The sequence below is a fragment of the Hippopotamus amphibius genome, chromosome 8 (genome assembly GCF_030028045.1).
Source record: "Hippopotamus amphibius kiboko isolate mHipAmp2 chromosome 8, mHipAmp2.hap2, whole genome shotgun sequence".
NCBI classification, from domain to species: Eukaryota; Metazoa; Chordata; class Mammalia; order Artiodactyla; family Hippopotamidae; genus Hippopotamus; species Hippopotamus amphibius.
In genome coordinates this window covers 24,715,629-24,737,720 of record NC_080193.1, presented here as the reverse complement: position 1 = coordinate 24,737,720, position 22,092 = coordinate 24,715,629, and the positions used below count along the sequence as shown (strand labels likewise).

Sequence of the window (22,092 nt, the reverse complement as noted above, 5' to 3'; positions counted from 1 at the left end):
ATAATTGCTTTACACTGTTGTGCCAGTTTCTGCTGTACAACAAAGTGAATCAGCTGCATTTATACATATATCCCCATATCCCCTTCCACTTGAACCTCCCTTCCTCCCTCCTTTTTTCACCTCTCTAGGTGGATGGACCTAGAGTCTATCATACATAGTGAAGTAAGAAAGAGAAAAAGAAATATCATATGCTAACGCATATATATGGAATCTAAAAAAATGGTACTGATGAACCAGTGGCAGGGCAAGAACAAAGATGCTGATGTAGAGAACAGACTTGAGGACCCAGGGTAGGGAGGGGAGAAGGGGAGGCTGGGGCATAGTGAGAGAGTAGCACTGACATATATACACTACCAAATGCAAAATAAATGGCTAGTGGGAAGCTGCTGCATAACACAGGGAGATCAACTGCCCAAAACCTTTGATTAGCTCCTGAGAAATCTACTTCTAGCTATTGAGAACTTTGAAAGTGTGTGTGTTTCAGGACACAGCCTAACCACAGCTTTCAATTAGCTTCAAGAGTGCTGGGTGGCAGAACTGCCCCCAAAGTGCTGGATAACTGAAAGTAACATTGCTTTGATCAACTTTGGAATATCCACATTAGACCTGGAAGGCGGCCTCAAAGGCCAGACTTGCCTGGCTCTACAGAACTGGGTGTACAATGTGCATGTTCTCGCCCCTAAAATACCCTCACGGCTTTTAATTAAAATACCCTTTGAGGCGTGAGGCCCCTAACTGTTCTCCGCTGTATTTTGAAGTTTCACTTTGAGGAAGTGATTATTTTGATGTGACCTTGAAAAAGAAAAGAGGCTGTAGTGATTATTAAATGTCATTAAAAGAGATGCAAGCAACTATTTCAGGATACCGTCCAGCAATAGTAGAAACTGATAAGATCACAAAATAATGTGGTGTGTTGACTTTGAAGAGGGTGACCACAGTTCAAACATACTAATGATGTGAATACTTCACAGTTCGTGTATTTATACCTACTTCATTCCACAGATGACTTAAAGTGGCTTGATTACCCTAGCTGACCATAAAAAAGAGTAAATGATTAATTAGGGAGTCCACATGAAAGGAAAACATGGGTGGAAACAGAAATGCCAAGTGAAGGCTCCTAATAGAAATGCACATCACATACACAGTTGCAAGAGGTAGACCAGATGTTTCTTTCTAAAAGTCCCAGTGGTCAACAGACCAAAGAAAGTAATCAAGTAAAAGATTCAAAGTGACCACAAAATGGATCTGAACCAGTTACTCAGGAGATGCACAACTTCTCTTGGTAACATGACCCGAATGGGTGTTTCATGTTCATCCTCAGAGAAGGGACACTGTTGAATATCAGAGCCATGTCCTTGGCAATATCTCAACAATTAGGAAGAATATTTCGTTTTTATTCTGCTGTTTCTGTTAATTCTCAGTGTAGGTTGAGAGCTTCATGCATTTGCTCTTCCCTTCTCTGAAATGCTGTTTTTAAGATGTCCCCGTGGCTCATACCACTCTTGAATTATGACTTGTTGGAAATGCCCAATGCCCAGAGAAGCCTCTGTATTAGTCTGCTTGGGCTACCATAACAAAGGACCAGAGACTGGGGGCTTAAACCACATGAATTTATTTTCTCATAGTTCTAGAAGCTAGAGATCTGAGCTCAAGAGTTGATTTCTTCTGAGGCTTCTCTCGTTGCTTTGTAGCTGGCCATGTTCTCTTTCTGTCTTCATACAGTCTTTCCTCTGTGTCTGTGTGTTTCCCAATCATCTCTATTTATAAGGACACCAGTTATTTTAGAATTGGATCTTCCCTAAAGACCTCATTTTAGCTTAATGACTTCTTTAAAGACCATATTTCCCCAAAGAGTCACATTTTGAAGTACTGGGGGGTGTAGGAGTTCAATATTTGATTGTTGGGGAGATATCATTCAGTCTTTAACATCTTCTATGCCTACCATATCAAAAGTGGAAGCTCTATCCCTTCTCTTCATTATGTATTCTTCAGAACTTTTCTCTTAGGTAGGGTTCCCTGGAAATGGACTTTAAGGAAAAGAGTTGGAGGCAGAAGTTTTACTGGGGAGGCTTTGGGGAGATACACCTGTTAGGAATGACTGCAGATGTTTCGCCTGAATCACTCTCTCGTGATTGGGCTATTTGTAAATTGCTCTGTGTTTACTGACTGCTATACTGAATCATTTATTGAATTATTATAAGGTTGAGCATGACACATTCAATGCTGATTTATTGTCGCCTTTACATAAAGTGGCAAATGGCTGTTGGATTTGTCGTGGCAGAAATGATGAGAGATAAAGGAAGCTGGAAGGTACCCAAGCTCCCTATGCACTGTGTGTGGCTGACATTTATGTCACTATGAGAATTCCTCTGGTTGGCCATGCAAGGACACTGCTATTTTGAGTGACTGGAGTACCACTGATCTGCCCAGGTAGGAAGAGTGCCAGGTAGGGGTCATTGTGATGTTTCCTGGAGCCTGAGGTACATTTTAGTGGTTCCCCAGGGGTGACCTGAAGCCCCACCCAAGCAGAGTTTTGAAGCACTATTCTCCACTGCACTGCTACCCTACCAGCTTCCAGCCTCCTTCTCTGCTGCTTCTTGAATGGGTTGTTTACACCGAGTAAGCCAAAATATATTAAGCAGTCTTGGGGCAAAAATGAGTGTCCTTCTTGCTGTCACTCACCAGATCTTGTGATGCAGTCACTGAAAGGAAATACTCACAGGCAACCTGGAAACGCCCAGCACAGTTCTTGGGACCCTGGTGAAGCCTTGGCTTCTCAAAACGAGGTTGCAAGTCTGCTCCATGACTCTGTTCTCCTCATCACTGGTCCTCACCTCTCGCCTAGAGATGTCTTCTTCCTACCATCTCTGAATCCCCTTCCACTCACAGCCCAAGGTATCTGCTGTGGACAGATTAGTGCCCCTCTCTCCAAAATTCCTATTGAAGCCCTCACCTCCAATGTGACTGTATTTGGAGGCAGGGCTTTTAGGAGTTAGTTAAGGTTAAATGAGGTCATAAGATAGGAGCCCTAATCTGATAGGATTAGAGTCCTTATAAAAAGAGGAAGTGAGAGCTCTCTCTCTGCCACATGAGGACACAGCAAGAAGGCAATCCTCTGCAAGCCTGGGAGTGGGCTTTCACCAGCACTGGCCCTGATCTGGGGCTTCTAGCCTCCAGAACTGTGAGAAATAAATTTTTATTGTTTAAGCCTCCCAGTCTGTGATATTCTGCCACAGCAGCCCCAGCCAATGAAGAAAGCAGGCTGGACTATTCTCTGGGGAGTAGGGGAAATGCATTCTTACACATTCTTTTTTATTCTTTGATATTTTAATTTCTTTCTTCTATTTATTTATTGCTTTGTATTTCCCTAAGATGCTAGACTTTTGAAATTTAACAGATAGGAAGTAAACTCCATTTTATCTCCTTCCCCAGAAGCACTAAGCACCAACTAGCCTCTCTGCCTGTATGCAGTAAAAGGAAGAAAAGGGAAAAATCAGGAACATAGCCAGTTAGTTTTTCAAAAACTTACCCTACCATAATTCTCAGGTAGCTCAATTTAATTTTATACCTTGAAGTCCTCAAGGATGAACTAGATCTTTGCTTTCTAGAGTTAATATAAATGTGACCCTGGTGCCATCCATGGGAAATAGAAAGTAAGTGTTTATTTACATGCCAGCAAGTTTTCTACCTAATTTTGTTTTTTACAAATTCACAATGTTCAATGTAATGTCCTACCCTGTTTCTCTATTTTTATGAGGCCCAAACTTTTATCACTCACATACAGTTATTATTGAAAGGGAGCTTGAAAGGTGGGATCGTGGAGGGGTAATAAATTAGGCTGGAAGGATCTGTTCATATAAGTGATGACATGAAGTCACTTTCCACAGGGCACTCAGATACATATATCTATGTAAATAAAACTTGGTGCCTTTGTCCACTCAGGCTGCTATAACTAAATACTACAGACTGGGCTTAAACAACAAACATCTGTCTCTCACAGTTCGGGAGATGCAATGTCTAAGATCAAGGCGCCTGTATATTCAGTGTCTGGTGAGGACCTGGTTCATGGAAGGCTCTTTCTGACTGTGTCCTCATGTAGCAGGAGGGGCCAGAGCTCTCTGGGGTCTCTTTTATAAGGGCATTAATCCCATTCATGGGGGCTCCCCCTCATGACCTAATGACCTCCCAAAGTTCCCATCTCTTAAAACCGTCACATTGAGGGTTAGGTTTTAACATATGGATTTTGGAGGGACACAGACATTCAGTCTATAGCACTTCCCATCTGACCTTTGAAATATTTGAAATATCATGTTTCCCTAGTAGGTTGGTTTTTCTAACAGTGAGGGAATCCCTGATTGTATTTGTTTCCTATGGCCTCTATAATCAATTACCATAAATGTGTGACTTAAAGAAATATAAGTTTATTCTCTCACAGATCTGGAAGTCAGAAGTCTGAAATCAGTTTCACAGGGTGTTGGCAGGGCTAGGCCCTCCTGGAGGGTCTGTTGGAGAATCTGTTTCCTTGTCTTTTTGAGCTTCTAGAGGCCACGTGTGTTCCTTGGGTTATAACCTCTCCTCCCATCTTCAAAGTGCACCCCTCCAATTCCCTTGTCACATGTCCTGTCCTTGTCACATTGCCTTCTCCCTCTCCTGTTATAAAATCTCCAAATCTCCCTCTTATGAGGACACTTGTAATGACATTTAGGGCCTGGCTGGATAAGCAGGATCATCTCTTCATCTCAAGAGCCTTATCTTAATCACAGCTGCAAAGTCTTTTTTGCCATGGTCGTTATTCAGCTGACCACACTGGTTCTTAATTGAAAGAAATATTAAGGACATGATAGAGAAAAAATAAAAAGCAGTGATGCATTCTCTTCTACCTGCCCCACAGTCTTCACTTCTGCCTTGTGACACCCACCCATCCAATGACAGCAGCAAACCTTCCCTGCCTGGTACTGACTGCAATAGTCCCTTCTTTCTTCTTAACAACAGCCCACGCATTACCACCACAACAAACATGTTGGCATAGTGAGAATCTGGGCTTCAGAATATATGTTGGCCCAACAGCAAGTGTCCTACCATTCATGATCGTGACGTAGTGAGATAATGTGGGGGCAGATGAGTTGTTAAATGTCTTTTAATACCCCCACAACATTGAGCTAAATTTAGCAGATAAGTATAGTATGTATAGACCTCAGTAATTTTCCATTTCTAATCAGTGCCCCACCATCATCACCATCACCATCACCATCAGCAGCATCATCATCACCATCATCACCATCATCACCACCATCATCATCACCATCATCACCATCACCACCACCATCAGCAGCAGCAGCAGCATCACCATCATCACCATCATCACCACCCATCACCATCATCACCACCATCATCACCATCACCAGCATCATCATCATCAAAATCATTTTTTTAATGGTCAGATGGTTAGTGTTACTTTATTTCGTGAACTTTGTGAAGAAAAGTGAACTCATAAAATCTGGAAGGAAGAGAATATACCTTAAATACTGAAATTAAGATGTAATGGAGGCCCCTCATGGACAAGGCTGATTATTCAAGTTGTTGCCACAGGCAAAGGGCTCTGAACCCCAACCTCACACCCTCTTCCCAAGGGATGTGTCTGGCATGAGCTGTCACTGTAGAGAGAAGGGGCAGTGAACTAATTCACATGTGCGCCATACAGGACAACCCTGCTCAGAAACCATGGAGGTCAAAACTCTGGGGCACTCTCCAGAAACCTTTATCACTGTCATAGTTTGTGGCAACTAAGAATGAAACGTCCAGTCAGTTGAATTTCCTTGAGGATACTGCAAACCATTTGTTCCAAACCTGGTGTGAAGATGTATTTGTCTGGCCTATGTGGGGTTTTAAGAGCTTTTGAATTAGTTTTCAATGTTTAATAATCAGGAGATTTCAATTTTCAAAAGCAGATTGATGGATTTTTCTTTTAAAAGAATAGGAAGATCTACCTATTCTGCATTTCTTTCCAGAACCTTCTCTGGTTGGCGACAGTTTTACCACTGCTGTTTTCCTTCAGCTGGCTGGGCCCCCCACTGTGTGACCTGATTGGCCTTTGCAGTGTTTGAAATTGGAGTTCTCTTTCCCAATACTATATTCTTATATGTGTTAAAGATAAAGAGAGTTTACAAGCACACTAAAATTACTTGATCATACCTGGCTTTAATCTCTTCTTCAGAGAAACTTCTCCCCTCCCTTTCCCTGTTTGTAGCTTAAGATGACTGTTCATGCCTTTGGCTATTCTCTTTGCTGCTGGAAAATGCAGTTGTCATGTCCCGTATCACTTTCATCTTGCAGCGATCTTTGCAAATTAGCCTTCTGGCAGATAGAGACCCAACTATTTAGATCTGCCCCAAGTTGCCTCTCAGTAGCGAGGTAGGACATTTAAAGAATAAATGACAGAAGGAGTGCTGGCTCCAGGGGGTCACATCCAGCTACTTGTGAGCGTTTAAACACGATGGGTTAATCTTATTGTATTCTGAAGCATTCTGGTGAAGATTAGTAGTGTGCCAACAGCTGAATTCCATCAGTTTCCTACCTAATTCACCAGACAAGCCTCAGATATAGAACTACTAATACAGAAAGACTGATGTCTGAATTAAAAAAAAAAAAACAGCATGAAGAACAGGTAATTTTTATCGTTAAATTTTTAAAAGATGGGTCATTGATTAAGGAGATGGGCAATGAGGATTCTGTTTGTCACATTCTGTCCAGAAGAGCAAACATTCCTTTTCCTGGCTTTGTTTCTTGTATCCCAGCAGACCTTCACACAGACACTGCAGACACACACAACAAGATGTATACACCCTCTCTCTACTGTTAGGACAGCATTCAGCTGCACAGAAACAAAGCCCAAACGTTAAAACTTTGGGGTTTGTGTATCCCAAACAACAAAAAGATATAGGTAGGTTCTCCATGGCTGGTATGATGGCTAAAAGACACAATGGGTTCTCCTTCTTCTACCTTCTTGCTGTGCCACCTCACCATCACAAAATGGCAGCTGCAGCTCCTGGTATCACATTAGTGTTCCAGGCAAGAAAGAGAAAGGAGGGAGGGTGAAAATCATATGCTCTCTAAAACTCCACCTCTCTATCAGGGGAAAATCTTGTTTCCTGGAAACTCCACAAAATAGATTTCTGCTTATATCTCATTGGCCAGAAATATACACATAACCTAGTTCCTCAGTCAGTTATATTTTTGTTGATGGGGTGCGGGTGGGGGGATATTTCCAACTTGAACAAATCAGCCTCACTTGGTAAAGAGAAAGGGAAGAATGGATTTTGAGTAAATCCAACATTGGTCACACAGTTATTGAATCACTCCTTTAATGAATACTCATCTACTGAGAACCTAGAACATACAGGGTCTCTTTACTAAGGTTTGAGTAAAAGAAACAATTGAAAGGAAAGACATGAAAGAAAGCAGGGACAGAGGGAGGGAAATGGAGGAAGGAAGGAAGGGAAGGAAGGAAGGTAAGAAAGGAAGGGAGAGAAGAAGGAGGGAAGGAAGGAAATGAGAAGAAGGGGAAGGAGTGCTTTCTGTCCTCAAAACATTCACTCTCTGCTAAGAGAAACAGATATGTAAACAGATATTTAACCAACAGCCGCATCTATCTCTTGGTGTGGTGGTCAGCCCTCTGAGTACAGTGTGCAGATGGTGCACTGCACAATTTGGGGGGCATCATTCACACAGCCAATGTGGTGTATCTTTGAGTTGGGCAGTGCACAACACGCATGGATGTATGAGGCAGTCCTTGCCCCTGTGATGATGGTTAAATAGGATCACTTGTGCAGAGGTAGTTGTGATTATTGACTATTTTCTAGCTGAGAAATCTGAGGTTTAAAGAGATTAAATATTAGATCACATAACTAGCAACACAGGCAGGATTCTATTCTGGGTGTAATTCAATCCAAAGTCCGTTCTCTCAACCACTACATTTCCCTGCCTATAGCTATGATATCATTTAGAGAGTGTTCACTAAGATCAAATAGACTTCCACGATGTAAAATCTCTCTGGGAGTGACCTGAACTGTGAAGGTTAATAGGTAGATGTTTGAAGCCTTCCATAAAATCATGTGAGGGACTTCTCTTTCCTCACTTGAAACTGATAACAAACACATCTAACTACTTATATGACAAAAACAAACTCCTTGATGAAATTCTCCTTCCCGGCAGATTTGTAAGACTTTAGCAAATCACCCATCATGCTTCAAACCATAAAGGCAACATTGACTTAAAGTTTATCTTTAATTATATTTAAATCATGAAGCTTAACTGAATGTATTGACATTTATACCGAGAAATTCATTGACATTCTATTAACCTTAACTGGCAAATTAATTCTTCAACCTCGGACCTGGAGCACATGAGGGGCTGAAGCACAATTACATATTGATTATGGGATGTGGTGTGGCTTTTTCATGTGGAAGTCGACCAGCTAAGCCTAAAGAAACAGAATCCTCACTTTCCTAGGAGGAATTAACTAGATACATATTTGAATTTTTTTAATTACGAAAGAATAAAACATCTGAACCTCTCAGCGCTTTTCATTTGTCACGTCAGATGGGAGTTGAGAAAAACCACTGGGAGAGCTAGCAGTGATCATCTCTATCAATTAATAATCCTGCTTGCATTTTCACGTGAACGGAGAACCTTTCTTTCTACTCCAGCAATTCAATTGTGTACTTAAAGAGATCACGGCACAATAAAGAAAGTTAGTCTTTGTCTGTCGTTTCTTCCAGGATTAAGCTGACAGTGTTAGATTTTTGTGCTTAAGCTTTTACATGCAATTTAGCTGTCAGAGATGGATGTTTGGGAAATCCAAACTTGCTTTCCTGATGGAGACAGGTCTTTGGCCGTCACCTGTGAGCTACAGCACTTCCCCTAAGACGAGGTACTAAAAACCATTATCAAGACACAAAGAATTTCATTCCAAACTATCTTCCTTTGACCCATCTGCTGACATAGCCTGCTGAGATAGAGTCTTAATAGAGTTTCCTCTCAGTGTGTTCTTCTTAAAAAATAAATACATAAAAGTGGAGGGATGAGAAGAAATATTTTTTGAAGTTTTGAAATACTAATTTAAAAAAATTGTATTAAACTATATTTGATTTACAATATTGTGTTAGTTTCAGGTGTACAGCAAAGTGATTCAGCTATATATATACTGATTATATATATTCTATTATATATATTATATATATTATATTCTATATATTCTATATATATACACTATATATATAAAATATATATTCTATTTCAGATTCTTTTCTATTATATGTTATTACAAGATATTGAATAGAGTTCCCTGTGCGATACAGTAAATCGCAGAGGAAATATTTTTTATTACAAATTATCGAGAGCAAAGACTAAGGGGAAATGCCATGCATGTACAATTATCAGTTTGAGTTAGAAGGGTGAAGAAGCCTGCATGCAGAGCTGGTATCTCAAAGACAGACCCTCTTCCCAATCCCCAAAGAGGAGAGATTGAGATATTCAGAACTAACTGCGCATAATCGGTTTGCTTCCCTTCCTCGCCAATTCCACTGCATTCTGATTTGATGTGTTCTTTCCAAGGCTCATTTAGGGTTTCATTGGAGATACTGAGCAGAAAGAGTTGATGGCATTCCCGTTACCTGTTTATGCAGATGAGATGTTTATGCAGACAGTCGCCAATTTACATTTGTTTATGTGATCATTTATTTGGAGTCCATCTTCCCCACTAGACTGTATGCTTGAGGAGAGCAAGGATCTTCAGCCATCTGCTCTTTGGGGGTTTGAAGGGAACCCAGAGTTATGGCATTTGCCAATTTCCATGGCGTAGATATTCCCCCACTAAAGCCCTCCTACACTGTTGATGGGGGTGTAGATCGGCACAGCCACTATGGAGAACAGTATGGAGTTTCCTTAAAAAACCAAAAATAGAGCTACCATATGATCCAGCAATCCCACTGCTGGGTGTATATCTGGAGAAAACCATGGTCCAAAAGGATACATGTACCCCAATGTTCATTGCAGCAGTGTTTACAATAGCCAAAACATGGAAGCAACCTGAATGTTCATTGACAGAGGAATGGACAAAGAAGGTGTGGCACAGGTATACAATGGAATACTACTCAACCATAAAACAGAACAAAATAATGCCATTTTCAGCAACATGAATAGACCTATAGGTTGTCATTCTGGGTGAAATAAGTCAAACAGAGAAAGACAAGTATCATGATATTGTGTATATGTGAAAGCTTAAAAAAGAATACAAATGAACTTATCTACAAAACAGAAATAGAGTTACAGATGTAGAAAAAAAAAAAACCATGGTTACCAGGGGGTAAAATGGGGGAAGGGATAAATTGCGTTATTAGGATTTACATATACACACTACTATATTTAAAATAGATGACTAATAAGGACCTCTCGTATATCACAGGGATCTCTACTCAATACTCTGTAATGACCTATATGGGAAAAGAATCTAAAAAAGAGTGGACGTATGAGTAAGTATAACTGATTCACTTTGTGTACAGCAGAAAGTAACACAACATTGTAAATCAACTATACTCCAATAAAAATGTTTTTAAAAAGAAAAAAAAATATCCCCCCCCAGTCAATGTCAATTTACCAGAATGATGTCACTGCATGTGGAGATGGAATCAGCTGGGTCTGGGTAACCCCTAGATCTCCATCTTTTTAACCTAACTTTGTATCTGCATCTCACCCAGAAGAGCATCCAATAAATAACAAGAATTCCAGAAAAATCATTTGAGTGAATGACTGAATAAATGAATGAAATTTGGGGACAGAGAGAAATGAAACACAGAAACAAAAGGAAGAAACGCAGCATGATGTCTCTCAAGCTGCAGCCTTTCCATTTTTCTTCTCCAGAATAACTCCAGTTACCAGACCTCAGAGTATTATAGGGTAGAAACAAGAGGATGTAAGAAGACAAATTTATGGGGACAAAAATCTCATAAAGTACATACATTAAATGAATTGTGTGAATTTTACTTCCTAATGAAAGGTCTTTATTCTGAAAATGCTAGTGAAAAAAATTAGAAAAAAGATATCAGTAATAGAAAACTTTAATCCTGTGATAATATCTAAGAGGAAACTATTTGTTTGAGTAATATCCTTATTTTAATCTTGAAAATGAGATGTGAGGGGAAGGAAAACAAGGGCCACAACGCCTGCATTTGAGAGACATCTGGTTACCCGTGTCTGGGTCTGATGCAAATTTCCAAAATGCCATTGCAGACAAATACTGGCTTGGTGGGAAGGATTCCTCCATGTGGAGCTGGGAAAGCTTAGTACATTGGATAATGGCCCCTCCACCCCTTCACTCATTCCTCATTTCTCTATCATTGCCAGAATCTTTTGCATAGCATTTATCAGTTGCCTTTGGTGTCCTCCTTACTTGAAAAGTTTCTTCAGTTTCCCAAGAAGTAGACCCCGAGACAAGAATGTATATGCAAGTGATTTATGAAGGAAGTGTCCCTAAGAAACCAATAAGAGCTCAGGGAGAGTAAAAGGAGAGAAGAACCCGAGCATTGGTGCCATTTCAGAAGTCACGTGCAGGGTGGTTTCAGCCTAATCCCATGGGGAAACTCTGGAGAATAAACAGTGCCCCCGACTGACCCCCTGGAGGTGAGGGAGCCGGGTTCACCTTCTGCACCATCAGACTCTGCCCAAGGGCCACCTCCAAGGGCAGTAAACTCTGAGGCACCTGCAGCTCGTTGCACTTGTCGGCAAGGTGGCTCCAGAAACTCAAGAAGAGCCACCCAAGGAAAGTCACAGGTAGATATCATGAAAAACAAAAGCACTTTAATGTGGAGAAAAGGGAACCTACACTGTTGGTGGGAATGTAAACTCATGCAGCCACAGTGGAGAACAGTATGGAGGTTCCTTATAAAACTAAAAATAGAACTACCTTAGGAACCAGCAGTTCTAGGTATATATTTGAAAAAAAAAACCCATTAATTTGAAAAGATACGTGCACCCCAATGTTCATTGCAGCATTATTTACAATAGCCAACATATGGAAACAACCTTAGTGTCCATCAACCAACGAATGGATAAAGATGGTGTGTGTGTGTGTGTGTGTGTGTGTGTGTACAATGGAATAGTACTCAGTCATAAAAGAGAATGAAATTTTGCCATTTGCAGCAACGTGGATGGACCCAGAGGCTATTATGCTAAGTGAAGTAAGTCAGACAGAGAAAGACGAATACTGTATGGTGTTACTTATATGTGAAATCTGAAAAATACAACAAACTAGTGAATATAATTGAGAATAGAACTTGGTGTACCCCCCAAAAAATAATAAATAAATAAATAAAATTTTTTAAAAATGGCATCATTATATAAATGCTAATTAACAGAATTGTTAATTTAATTTATGCAAATTAAACAGAAAGAAAATCTCAAAAAAAAAAAAGAATAGAAGAAGAATCACAGATATGGAGAAGAAACTAGGAGTTACCAGTGAGGGGGAGGGGCAATTTAGGGCTGGGGGCGGGGGAGGTACAAGCTATTGGTTCAAGGATGTATTGTACAACACAGGGAATATAGCCAATACTTTATAATAACTGTAAGGTTATTAATGTAATAACTTTAAAAATTGTATAAAGACTAACAAAACTTAATATTAAAAAAAGAAAAAGCACTTAGAAGCCAGGGGTAAGGCATGTGGAAATGATGAAGGGATACGAGGAGATTTGGGGGGAACCCTGACACTGTCCACCATAACTTCCTCCCCAATCATAAATGGCTCGCGTTCACATGACCTCTAGAAACTGTCCTGAAGTTTGTAGAACAAATCTCAGACTGTTTTCAAAGGGCATGGTCATTCAGATATAGATTCGCCTTCTCTCCAGCTTTACTTTTGTTTCCAGAAATTTTACCCATTTATCTTTTCGAGAACCATCTGGAAAAACTGAAGTTGGAAATGGAATTTCACTCTCTGCTTTCCCCCACCCACCCTAGCAGCTTACCCGCGACACTCACACTTGCGGTGGAAGCCAGTTGCCCACGTGGGTGGTTGCAGAATGTGGTCTGATCACTGGCGTGCTTTTTTAAGGACCTAGCATAATATGTTGGTTTTCTAAACTGGAAAAAAATACAGGTAACTTCAAGATGCATTGACTTGCACCTCAAACACTTAGCTCTTAACGGTTCTAATGCTCGCGGGTCCATGTCTGCATGGTTTCTCATCTCCCCAGCTGAACAGTAGGCTTCCGTATCTAATGCTCTCATTTCCACATCTCTGCTTTGATTTATAGACACATCATGGAACTTAGAGAGTTGGCAGAAGACCCTAAAGGCAAGCTCATCTCAAAGCATCTTGTTATAAAAATGTCCCAGCTTTTCTTGTGCAGAATTCACTGAACCCATCCACTTTTGGGGTCCCAAGGAAGCCTTGTGTAATGTCCTGACCTATATCTCTATTGGGGGGTGAGAAGTTGCTTTAATGATTTTCATTGCTAATAAGCATGCCTGTCCTTGCATTGGAAAAAGAGATGGGGGCTTCTAACCCAGTAATCAAGGGTGGGCATTCTGGCTTCTCTGGTAGCACAGTGGTTAAGAATCCTCCTGCCAATGCAGAGAACATGGGTTTGATCCCCAGTCTGGGAAGATCCCACATGCCGCAGAGCAACTAAACCCATGCACCAGAAGTACTCAGCCTGCACTCTAGAGCCTGTGAGCCACAACAAATGAGCCCACGCACCACAACTACTAAAGCCTGTGCACCTAAAGCCCGTGCTCCACAAGAGAAGCCACTGCAATGAGGAGCCTGCATACCACAATGAAGAGTAGCCCCTGCTCTCCACAACTAGAGAAAGCCCGTGTGCAGCAACGAAGACCCAATGCAGCCAAAAAATAAAAATAAATAAATAAGTAAATAAATAACAAATAAGTGGGCATCCTGTAACCAGATGGCCCGGCTGCTGCACTCAGTAGCTGTGTGACCTTGGACAAATATTTTACCCTCCTTGACCCCAAGTCTCTCATCTACAAACTTGGAGTAAATAACAGTTATTTATTGGACTACGCTGAGGAGTGCATGACGTAAGACATAAAAAGCCCTTAAAACAGAACTTATCACATTAAAAATACTCAATGAAGGTTAGTTGTTCCATCCCTCTGGAAAAAAAAGCATGACCATCCCAAAATAAGACTTCCCTTTTTGTTTGAAAATGATGTCCTTTTTTGGCCTTGGGATGTGCTGACATGGTCCTGCAAACCCTCAAGTTTAGTTTTTAGTTTTCTTTCTTGCATTTTGGAGCCATGGCCCTGGAGGATGTGGTTATGACCTGTGTCAGCTAACCCAGAGTTCCTTGTTTCCTGAAAGAGTGTTTTATTTTCCTTAAATATGGGGAGGCCTCAGGCTATGTCAGCAACCGTGTGTCTTTATTTAAAGGCAGCCCTTCCCAGTGAAAAAGCTTAGATTTTTATTTAAGTATAGTTGATTTACAATATTGTGTTAGTTGCAGGTGTAGAACATAGTGATTCAGTAGTTTTGCAGATTAGATTCCATTATAGGTTATTACAAGATAATGTGTATCAGTCCCTGTGCCTTACAGTAAGACCTTGTTGCTTATCTAGAAGGCTTAGATTTTGAACCCAGTGCACCATGGGGCCCATGTAGGGGGAAGTTACTGAAAAATGGGAAGAGTTCCTGAAATCAAGGAGACATTATTCATCTTCTCTGTGAAAGAGGATAAACTATTAAAAGATGCCTCCAAACCCACACAGATGGAGCCAGTCAGTAGGGATTTGAGGTGCCCACGAGAGGCTGTGTTCTCTCTTTTGCTTGCATTTCTGTTGTCTTCCATACAAAGGACAGCTGCAAGCAAGACAGGGCGGGAAGGTGGTTTCTTGGCTTACTTGTGCGGGTAGCAGCCACACCAGTGGGAGAAACTAAACCTGCAGGCAGCTCCACGCCCTCATTGCTGAGATCAATATGTGATCCAGCCCTGAGCCTCTCTGTGGGTAACTGCACTGCTTTCCATGCAAACCATGCCCAAACTCAACAGCAGTCCTGCCTTCCAGATGGACCTCACACATCGAGTGTTCCCCATCAGTGTTGCTAATCACCTGACTCGCCTACTGGGGGTTGGGGAGGAGGGAGACGGGGTGGGTGGGACTGGGTCTAGGGCCACTGGAAGTGGCATCTGAACACTTTATGCTTCTCCAGACCCCCAGCTCCCTTTGGCTGGAACTCTGTTCTGGTCCCTCCTCACTCTTCTACTCATGGATGTTGGAAACCCTGAAAGTTTCTTCTTCTTGGTTCATCTGTGTCAGATTTCACTGACCATATTTCCCAAATCCACTCACTTAGGACATTCTATTTCTAATATCGTTGTATACAAAATACATCCAAGAGCACAGATATCCACATAATGAAACTTTTATAAATCTCCAATACAGCTGCTCCTGATCCTGGTTGCATAATAGAATCACCTGGATAAAAGGAAGGACAGAAAGATGAAAGGAAGGAAGGAAGGAAGGAAGGAAGGAAGGAAGGAAGGAAGGAAGGACAGATGGAAAGAAGGAAGGATGGAAAGAAGAAAGAAGGAAGGTAGGAAGGAAAGAAAGAAAAAGAAAGAAAGGGAAATGGAAGGGAAGAAAGAAAAGAAAAGAAGAGAAGGGAAAATAGAAAAGAAGAGAAAATAAAATCAAACCAAACCAGTGCTGGGCCCCACTCAGGAACAATCAGAAATCTGAATGGTAACTGGCCATTGGTTTATTTGTAAAATTTCCATTTTTCAAAATTCTACCTTTTATTTGGCCGTGCAGCAAGCGGGATCTTAGTTCCCAGACCAGGTATTGAACCCATGCCCCCTGCAGTGGAAGCACAGAGTCTTAACCACTTGACAGCCAGGGAAGACCCCCACCCCAGGCAATCATAATGCTTCAGTAAAGCAGAGAACCACTGCATATAAAATATGCAGACACATTTTATATACTTCTCTCTGTGCTGCTCTACCTCCTATAACACAGCAGACACCAGGCATTATCTTCTGTGCTAGGCACACATGCTAAGCATGGCTACTCTTTTCAGGATGCTTTGGGCTAAAACCCACACATTCCAACTGCAAAGGTACAGCCTTAGTTTCCAGTTAAACATGAAGAAGTGATAAATATTGCTAAATATGCAAGCATTCTGGGAGCTCTCAAGTGCTAAATATTTACAAAAAGGTATTAAAATTCAAATTTCCACTGACTCGCCAAGACACACATGAGGCGCTATTCCAAAGCTAGATCACCATATGCAGAATTTATGGAGGAAATTGTCAGGAACCTGGTGCACACCCTCCTGCATCGGAAGTATTGAGAAACCCAGGCAATCTAAGGAATCATTCAAGAAAAACACATAATTTCAGGATACATGGCCTTCCTAAAGTTGGCTATGGTTGCCAGGTTAAAGAATTCCCAATTTAGGGTGTTTTCATCAGCACATCAAATAGAGGAAATTTAGCCCAAAAGAGATGTTTCCTTTACATCTCAGCCAGATGGGGGATCTAAGGGAAAAAAAAGAAACTCAAACTTGACAGGACAACCATGCAAGGTTACTGAAGGAGTGGAATTAGATGAAGTAAATAGAGCACTTTAAAAATTATTGCTGATGTTCTTGTTCTAGGTGGGTCTTACAGAATGGGAAGAATTTGACTATATGGAGAGACTGATAACGGTATTTTTGATAAAGTGAACTCTGTAAATAAAATGCGGGGCTGTGGGAGGCAAGGACAGTTCCGTATTCCAGTGGAAGCCAGGATTGTTCAGTTTGCTTGAGGTTAAAGCACCTGGAAGGAGGAAAAAGGAGATACGGTGTAAAGGATGGAGTAGGGTCACGTTACTGCACATGAGGAATTACTGCTCTCCCATATGCCTCCATCTTGGAGTTGAGTTTCTGAATTCAACTTTTACTAATTCTGCTCTGGGGCTCTCCCTTTCCCGTGACTAAACACAGAAGGTGAGGCTCAGAACAGCCAAAAGAAGGATTATCACATTTTATAAATGGGAGAGGAATACCAAAATGCATGCAAATTCCAAATATAAAAGCCAAGATGAAAAAAAAAAAAAGCCAAGATGCAGTCTAGCATCTCTGTCTCAAGTTTCCTGTGATTGTGGAAACCCTCGTTTGAAGTTCCAGAAAGGCCACGACATGTGTCTTAGGAAAAGAAACCTAGAGAGGGGATCAGTCCACAGTGGTTGACATGATTTCTTTCTAATTCATATCACAGCCACTGTTTCTTAAAGTATTCAGTATCTTTCTTTAAGAAGCAAAGAGAGAGTGAGTCTTATAGGATTTAAAAGCTAGGTGCCTCTCTATTTCTGTTTCGTAAATAAGTTCATTTTTACCATTTTTTTAGATCCCATATATAAGTGATATCACATATTAGTCTTTCTCTGTCTGACCGACTTCACTTAGTATGATAATCTCTAGATCCATCCACGTTGCTGCCAATGGCATTATTTCCTTCTTTTTGATGGCTGAGTAATATTCCTTTTTATATATATACCACATCATTTTTTTTTGCCAACACCTGCATAGTTTTTTTTTAACATCTTTATTGGAGTATAATTGCTTTACAATGCTGTGTTAGTTTCTGCTGTACAACAAAGTGAATCGGCTGTATGTATACACATATCCCCATATCCCCTCCTTCTTGAGCCTCCCTCCCACCCCTCTAGTTCATCAGTAAGCACCAAGCTGATCTCCCCGTGCTATGCAGCAGCTTCCCCCACCCATCCATTTTACATTTGGTAGTGCATATATGTCAATGCTACTCTCTCACTACATCCCAGCCTCCCCTTCCCCCTCTGTGCCCTCAAGTCCAATCTCTATGTCTGAGTCTTTGTTCCTGCCCTGTTACTAGGTTCATCAGTACCATTTTTCTAGATTCCATATATATGCATTAGTATTTCTTTTTCTCTTTCTGACTTACCTCATTCTGTGTGACAGACTCTAGGTCCATCTACCTCACTACAAATAACTCAATTTCATTCCTTTTTATGGCTGAATAATATTCCGTTGTATACATGTGCCACATCTTCTTTATCCATTCATCTATCAATCAACATTTAGGTTGCTTCCATGTTTTGGCTGTTGTAAATAGTGCTGCAAGGAACATTGGGGTGCATGTGTCTTTTCCAATTATGGTTTTATAACTGATTCACTTTGCTGTATATCTGAAACTAATACAACATTGCAAACTGTACTCCAATAAAATAAATAAATAAATAAATAAATAATAAAATAAAAACCCAGGCACCATTTTGTTCCCATCATTGCCCACAGTTGACTGTAACTACTCCTATTCCATGTGTGAGATTGATGCTTATGCAGGAAGTTACCCTCTGTGACGGGGGTCTCTCTCTGGGCAGTGCTTCTGATCTTCTTTCTCTGGTTCTTGTCCTCCTCCTCCTCCTCTTTCTCCTCCTCCTTCTCCTCTTCTTGCTTCCTTCTTCCCTCCCTCCCTCCTTTCATTTCAGTCACCCCTGATATTCCAGTATCTCATCTCATCCCTTACTTTAAGAAGAAGGCTCCCTGAAATCCCCACCACTTATCTCTGAGTTTCTTATTGATACATTTGCATGGGTTTGATGATGTGATAAAGATGTCTCAATAGTTTTGTCATATATAAAAGGCCAAACCTTGTCCTCCTAAACATCAGAGTCAGTGATCATTTTGCAGTTATGTGAAATTCAAAACTCTAGAGACGGATCTGATAACTGGAGGTGGCTTCAGTCACGAAGGGTTAAAAAGTATCTCTCCTTGCTGCCTCCCAGGTGAATTCTCACCTGTATTTCTTCACTTCTTCCCTCAGGGAGTGGTTGGCACCACCCTTGCCTTTAGTTTTTTTTTTAACCTGTCACTTAGAAGAGCAGACATTTTATAAAAGCTGATTATGAAAAAGAAGAAGAGGTAGCCAGGGAATTAAACTAACCAAAATAACTACAAAAATCATCCTGATACTCTAACTTAGATTCATTTCCAGATATGTGTTTATAGAAAACCCGGAATGTCTAAAAGCTAATCATTGTCATAATTACTCCTATTTCCAAGTAACATCTGGCTACTTCTTGCTCATTCATGTGCGTCCCGTGGCCCCGCTCTCCAGTTCATGCTTCAGTTCTGATTCTCTGCAGTTCTCTCTCACCCCCTGCCGGATAACAAAGCCACATCCCCCTCAGACACCCTTAAATTTCTGTGCACCCAACTTGAATGGGCTATGGCTTTGGAAAATCCAATATAGGCAGCAAAGCGATTTCTGGGAGTGAGGGAAAGAATCCTATCCTCCTAGATGGAGCGCAGGGATGAAAACATAGAAAATTCAATCAGCTTTTCCCGTAACTATCCACAAACCGCTGTCCTGGGGACTCTGAGCAGCTCACAAAAAACAGGGGTTGGGAAGCTTGGGTGATGGTGTCTAAGCCCAAGTCAAGGCTGTGAATCTTGTTAAAGGTGGTTTGTTCTTTTGGGGATCGAATTTCTTTTTCTTTTCTTTTCTTTTCTTTTCTTTTCTTTTCTTTTCTTTTCTTTCTTTCTTTTTTTTTTTTTTTGCTTTCTTTTTTTTTATTGAAGTATAGTTGATTTACAATGTTGTGTTAGTTTCAGGTGTACAGCAAAGTGATTCAGTTATACATACATACATATCTATTCTTTTTCAGATTCTTTTCCATTATAGGTTATTACAAGATATTGAATATAGTTCCCTGTGCTATGCAGTAAATCCATGTTGCTTATCTATCTTATATATAGTAGTGTGTATCTGTTAATCCCAAGCTCCTAATTTATCTCTCCTCCCTCCTCTCCCCTTCCCCTTTGGTAACCACAGCTTTGTTTTTTATGTCTGTGAGTCTATTTCCGTTTTGTCAATAAGTTCATTTACATGTTTTTAGATTCCACATACAAGTGATATCATATGATATTTGTCTTTCTCTGTCTGACTTACTTCACTTACTATGATAATCTCTAGGTCCAACCACGTTGCTGCAAATGGCATTTATTTCATTCTTTTTTATGGCAGGGTAATATTGCATTGTGTGTGTATGTGTGTGTGTATGTGTGTATGTACACACACATATATATATATACACACATATATATCTACCACAGCTTCTTTATCCATTCATCTGTCAGTGGACAACAGGACTCACATTTCTGACAAGCGCTTCGCAAGGATGATGTGAATGCACGTTGCATAGCCCATTGCCTGTCAAGGGCACCCACCTCAGTCCTCAAAGTTGTTCTCTCCTTCTCTCCAGTGCTGATGGCGCCTCCTATGAAGTCATGCAGATTGATGTAGAAATTGAAGAGCCCAGTGACGCACCGGCCACACAGCTTGTCACATGGCAGGTCGAATATCCAGGAGACATCACATCTGACTTGGGCGTCTCCAAGATCTACGTGAGCCAGAAGGACTTGGTTGGCATCATCCCGCTGGCCATGGTAAGAATGTCCCTGCCCTGGGCTGTTAATACAGACCTCCGGGAAAGGCTAGGCACCACACCGTGACCCAGCACAGTGGGGAAATGTCAGTGAGCCCAGAACTAGGGTGGGGGGAACCCGAACCATGAAGTTACAACAAAACACCAATTCTAAAAAAGTGTTTTTCTAAATAATATCTTTAGAATATTATTTAGAAAATAATCAAAACCCAGGAATTAGATTCGGGTCTTCCATTATATGAAAAGTACTAATGATTTAATCAAGACATTTGTATGATACATTGGAGACTGTTCAAGGATCTCAAACGCCTACACCTGCAGAGACCAAACAGATCAAGTGACTGAGTGAAATGTGGCAGGTGACTTGACAAACACCTACCCAGTGAAAAAGTCCAGCCCATGTTTGCCATGCAGGAAAGCCAAGCCAGATTTCTGAATTCTTAACATCTACTGACTTTTCAAGAGAAGCAATAAATATAGTTTTAAGGTGAAACACCAACGTGTTCCTGTTAGAAATATTTTTTTTTTTAATTCAAGCCTATCTAAGAAACGGTAGTTTCTTACAGTTATAATCCATTCTATTATACAGGCCATCTATTTATAACTTGTCATCTAAAAGATTTAGGACTCTGTCCACGTGTTTCCTAGGATTTGTGGAACAGAGATGGGCTTTCATCCTTGAAAGAACTCACCCCCTGGTTGCTATGCAATAGAATACAGACCTGTTTAGTCCCGCCTTTCCCCGGGGCCTCTCTACAAAGGAATAATACATTTTCTTAATGTGAATTTTTCCTGTGCAAATGCTTGGGATTGTGAATCTGTGGACAGTAATTTGCGCTTTCTCCTGTTACAAATGTACTTTTACTGTTGGAAGTGAGGGATGGATTGACCTATTGGTTGGCAGCCTGGAGTCTTCCCCCTCACCATCTATTAGGAACTATTGACAAGTGTTATTATGTGGTCGTGAAAGGACGTCAGCAATCAGTCTTTCAATACAAGGTGACGCGGACAGTTGCCTAGTGACAATAAGTTAGTTATTGTGCTGTTCATTAGGAAAGATGTTGGGGTTCTTTGGTTGATAAGGGCTCTTATTCTTTCTTTTATTTTAAAGGCACCGAGCCTCCCCTGGTACTTTATTTCACGTGTGACAGCAGCGCTCCTTCATTTAGGCTATTAGTGGTTCTATTACAGGGGGACAGTGAGACCATTTGTCTTGAATAAGTAATTATTTGAATTTGCTCCTTTTCAGCACCTTTGGTCTGATGAGTCTTTAGTGATACTCAGTGGCTTCCGTTGCTTGGCTCAGCATTGGACAGTCTGCTTGGTTTCCTGCACTCAGCATTTCTCCTGCCTAGACTATCCACCTGTCGCAAACCCCATTGTTCTTCACAACTCACCAGAATCCCCACGCTCACAAGAGTTCCTCTCTCTGTCCTCCACTGGTCTCATCTCTAAAACCGTTCTCACCTTACATCACCCTTTCTGGCTATGATATGTGTTACTGCAGAAGTGTGTGTAATGGCAGAGCTAGAAAGAATCTCAGCTAAGACCTAGTTGACCCTTTTATCATTTAGGAATTGCATTTGGCTGAAAACAAGCCCCTAA

General features: G+C 40.9%; 1 protein-coding gene across 1 annotated transcript in view; it reads left to right on the top strand.

Moving 5' to 3' along the window:
• TMEM132D (transmembrane protein 132D) overlaps positions 1-22,092 on the top strand; it is an 807,498-nt gene that overhangs the window by 517,427 nt on the left and 267,979 nt on the right. The window contains exon 4 of the mRNA XM_057747245.1: positions 20,305-20,488. Within this exon, the coding sequence (XP_057603228.1) occupies positions 20,305-20,488 (184 nt within the window). The remainder of the gene's footprint in view (positions 1-20,304; positions 20,489-22,092) is intronic.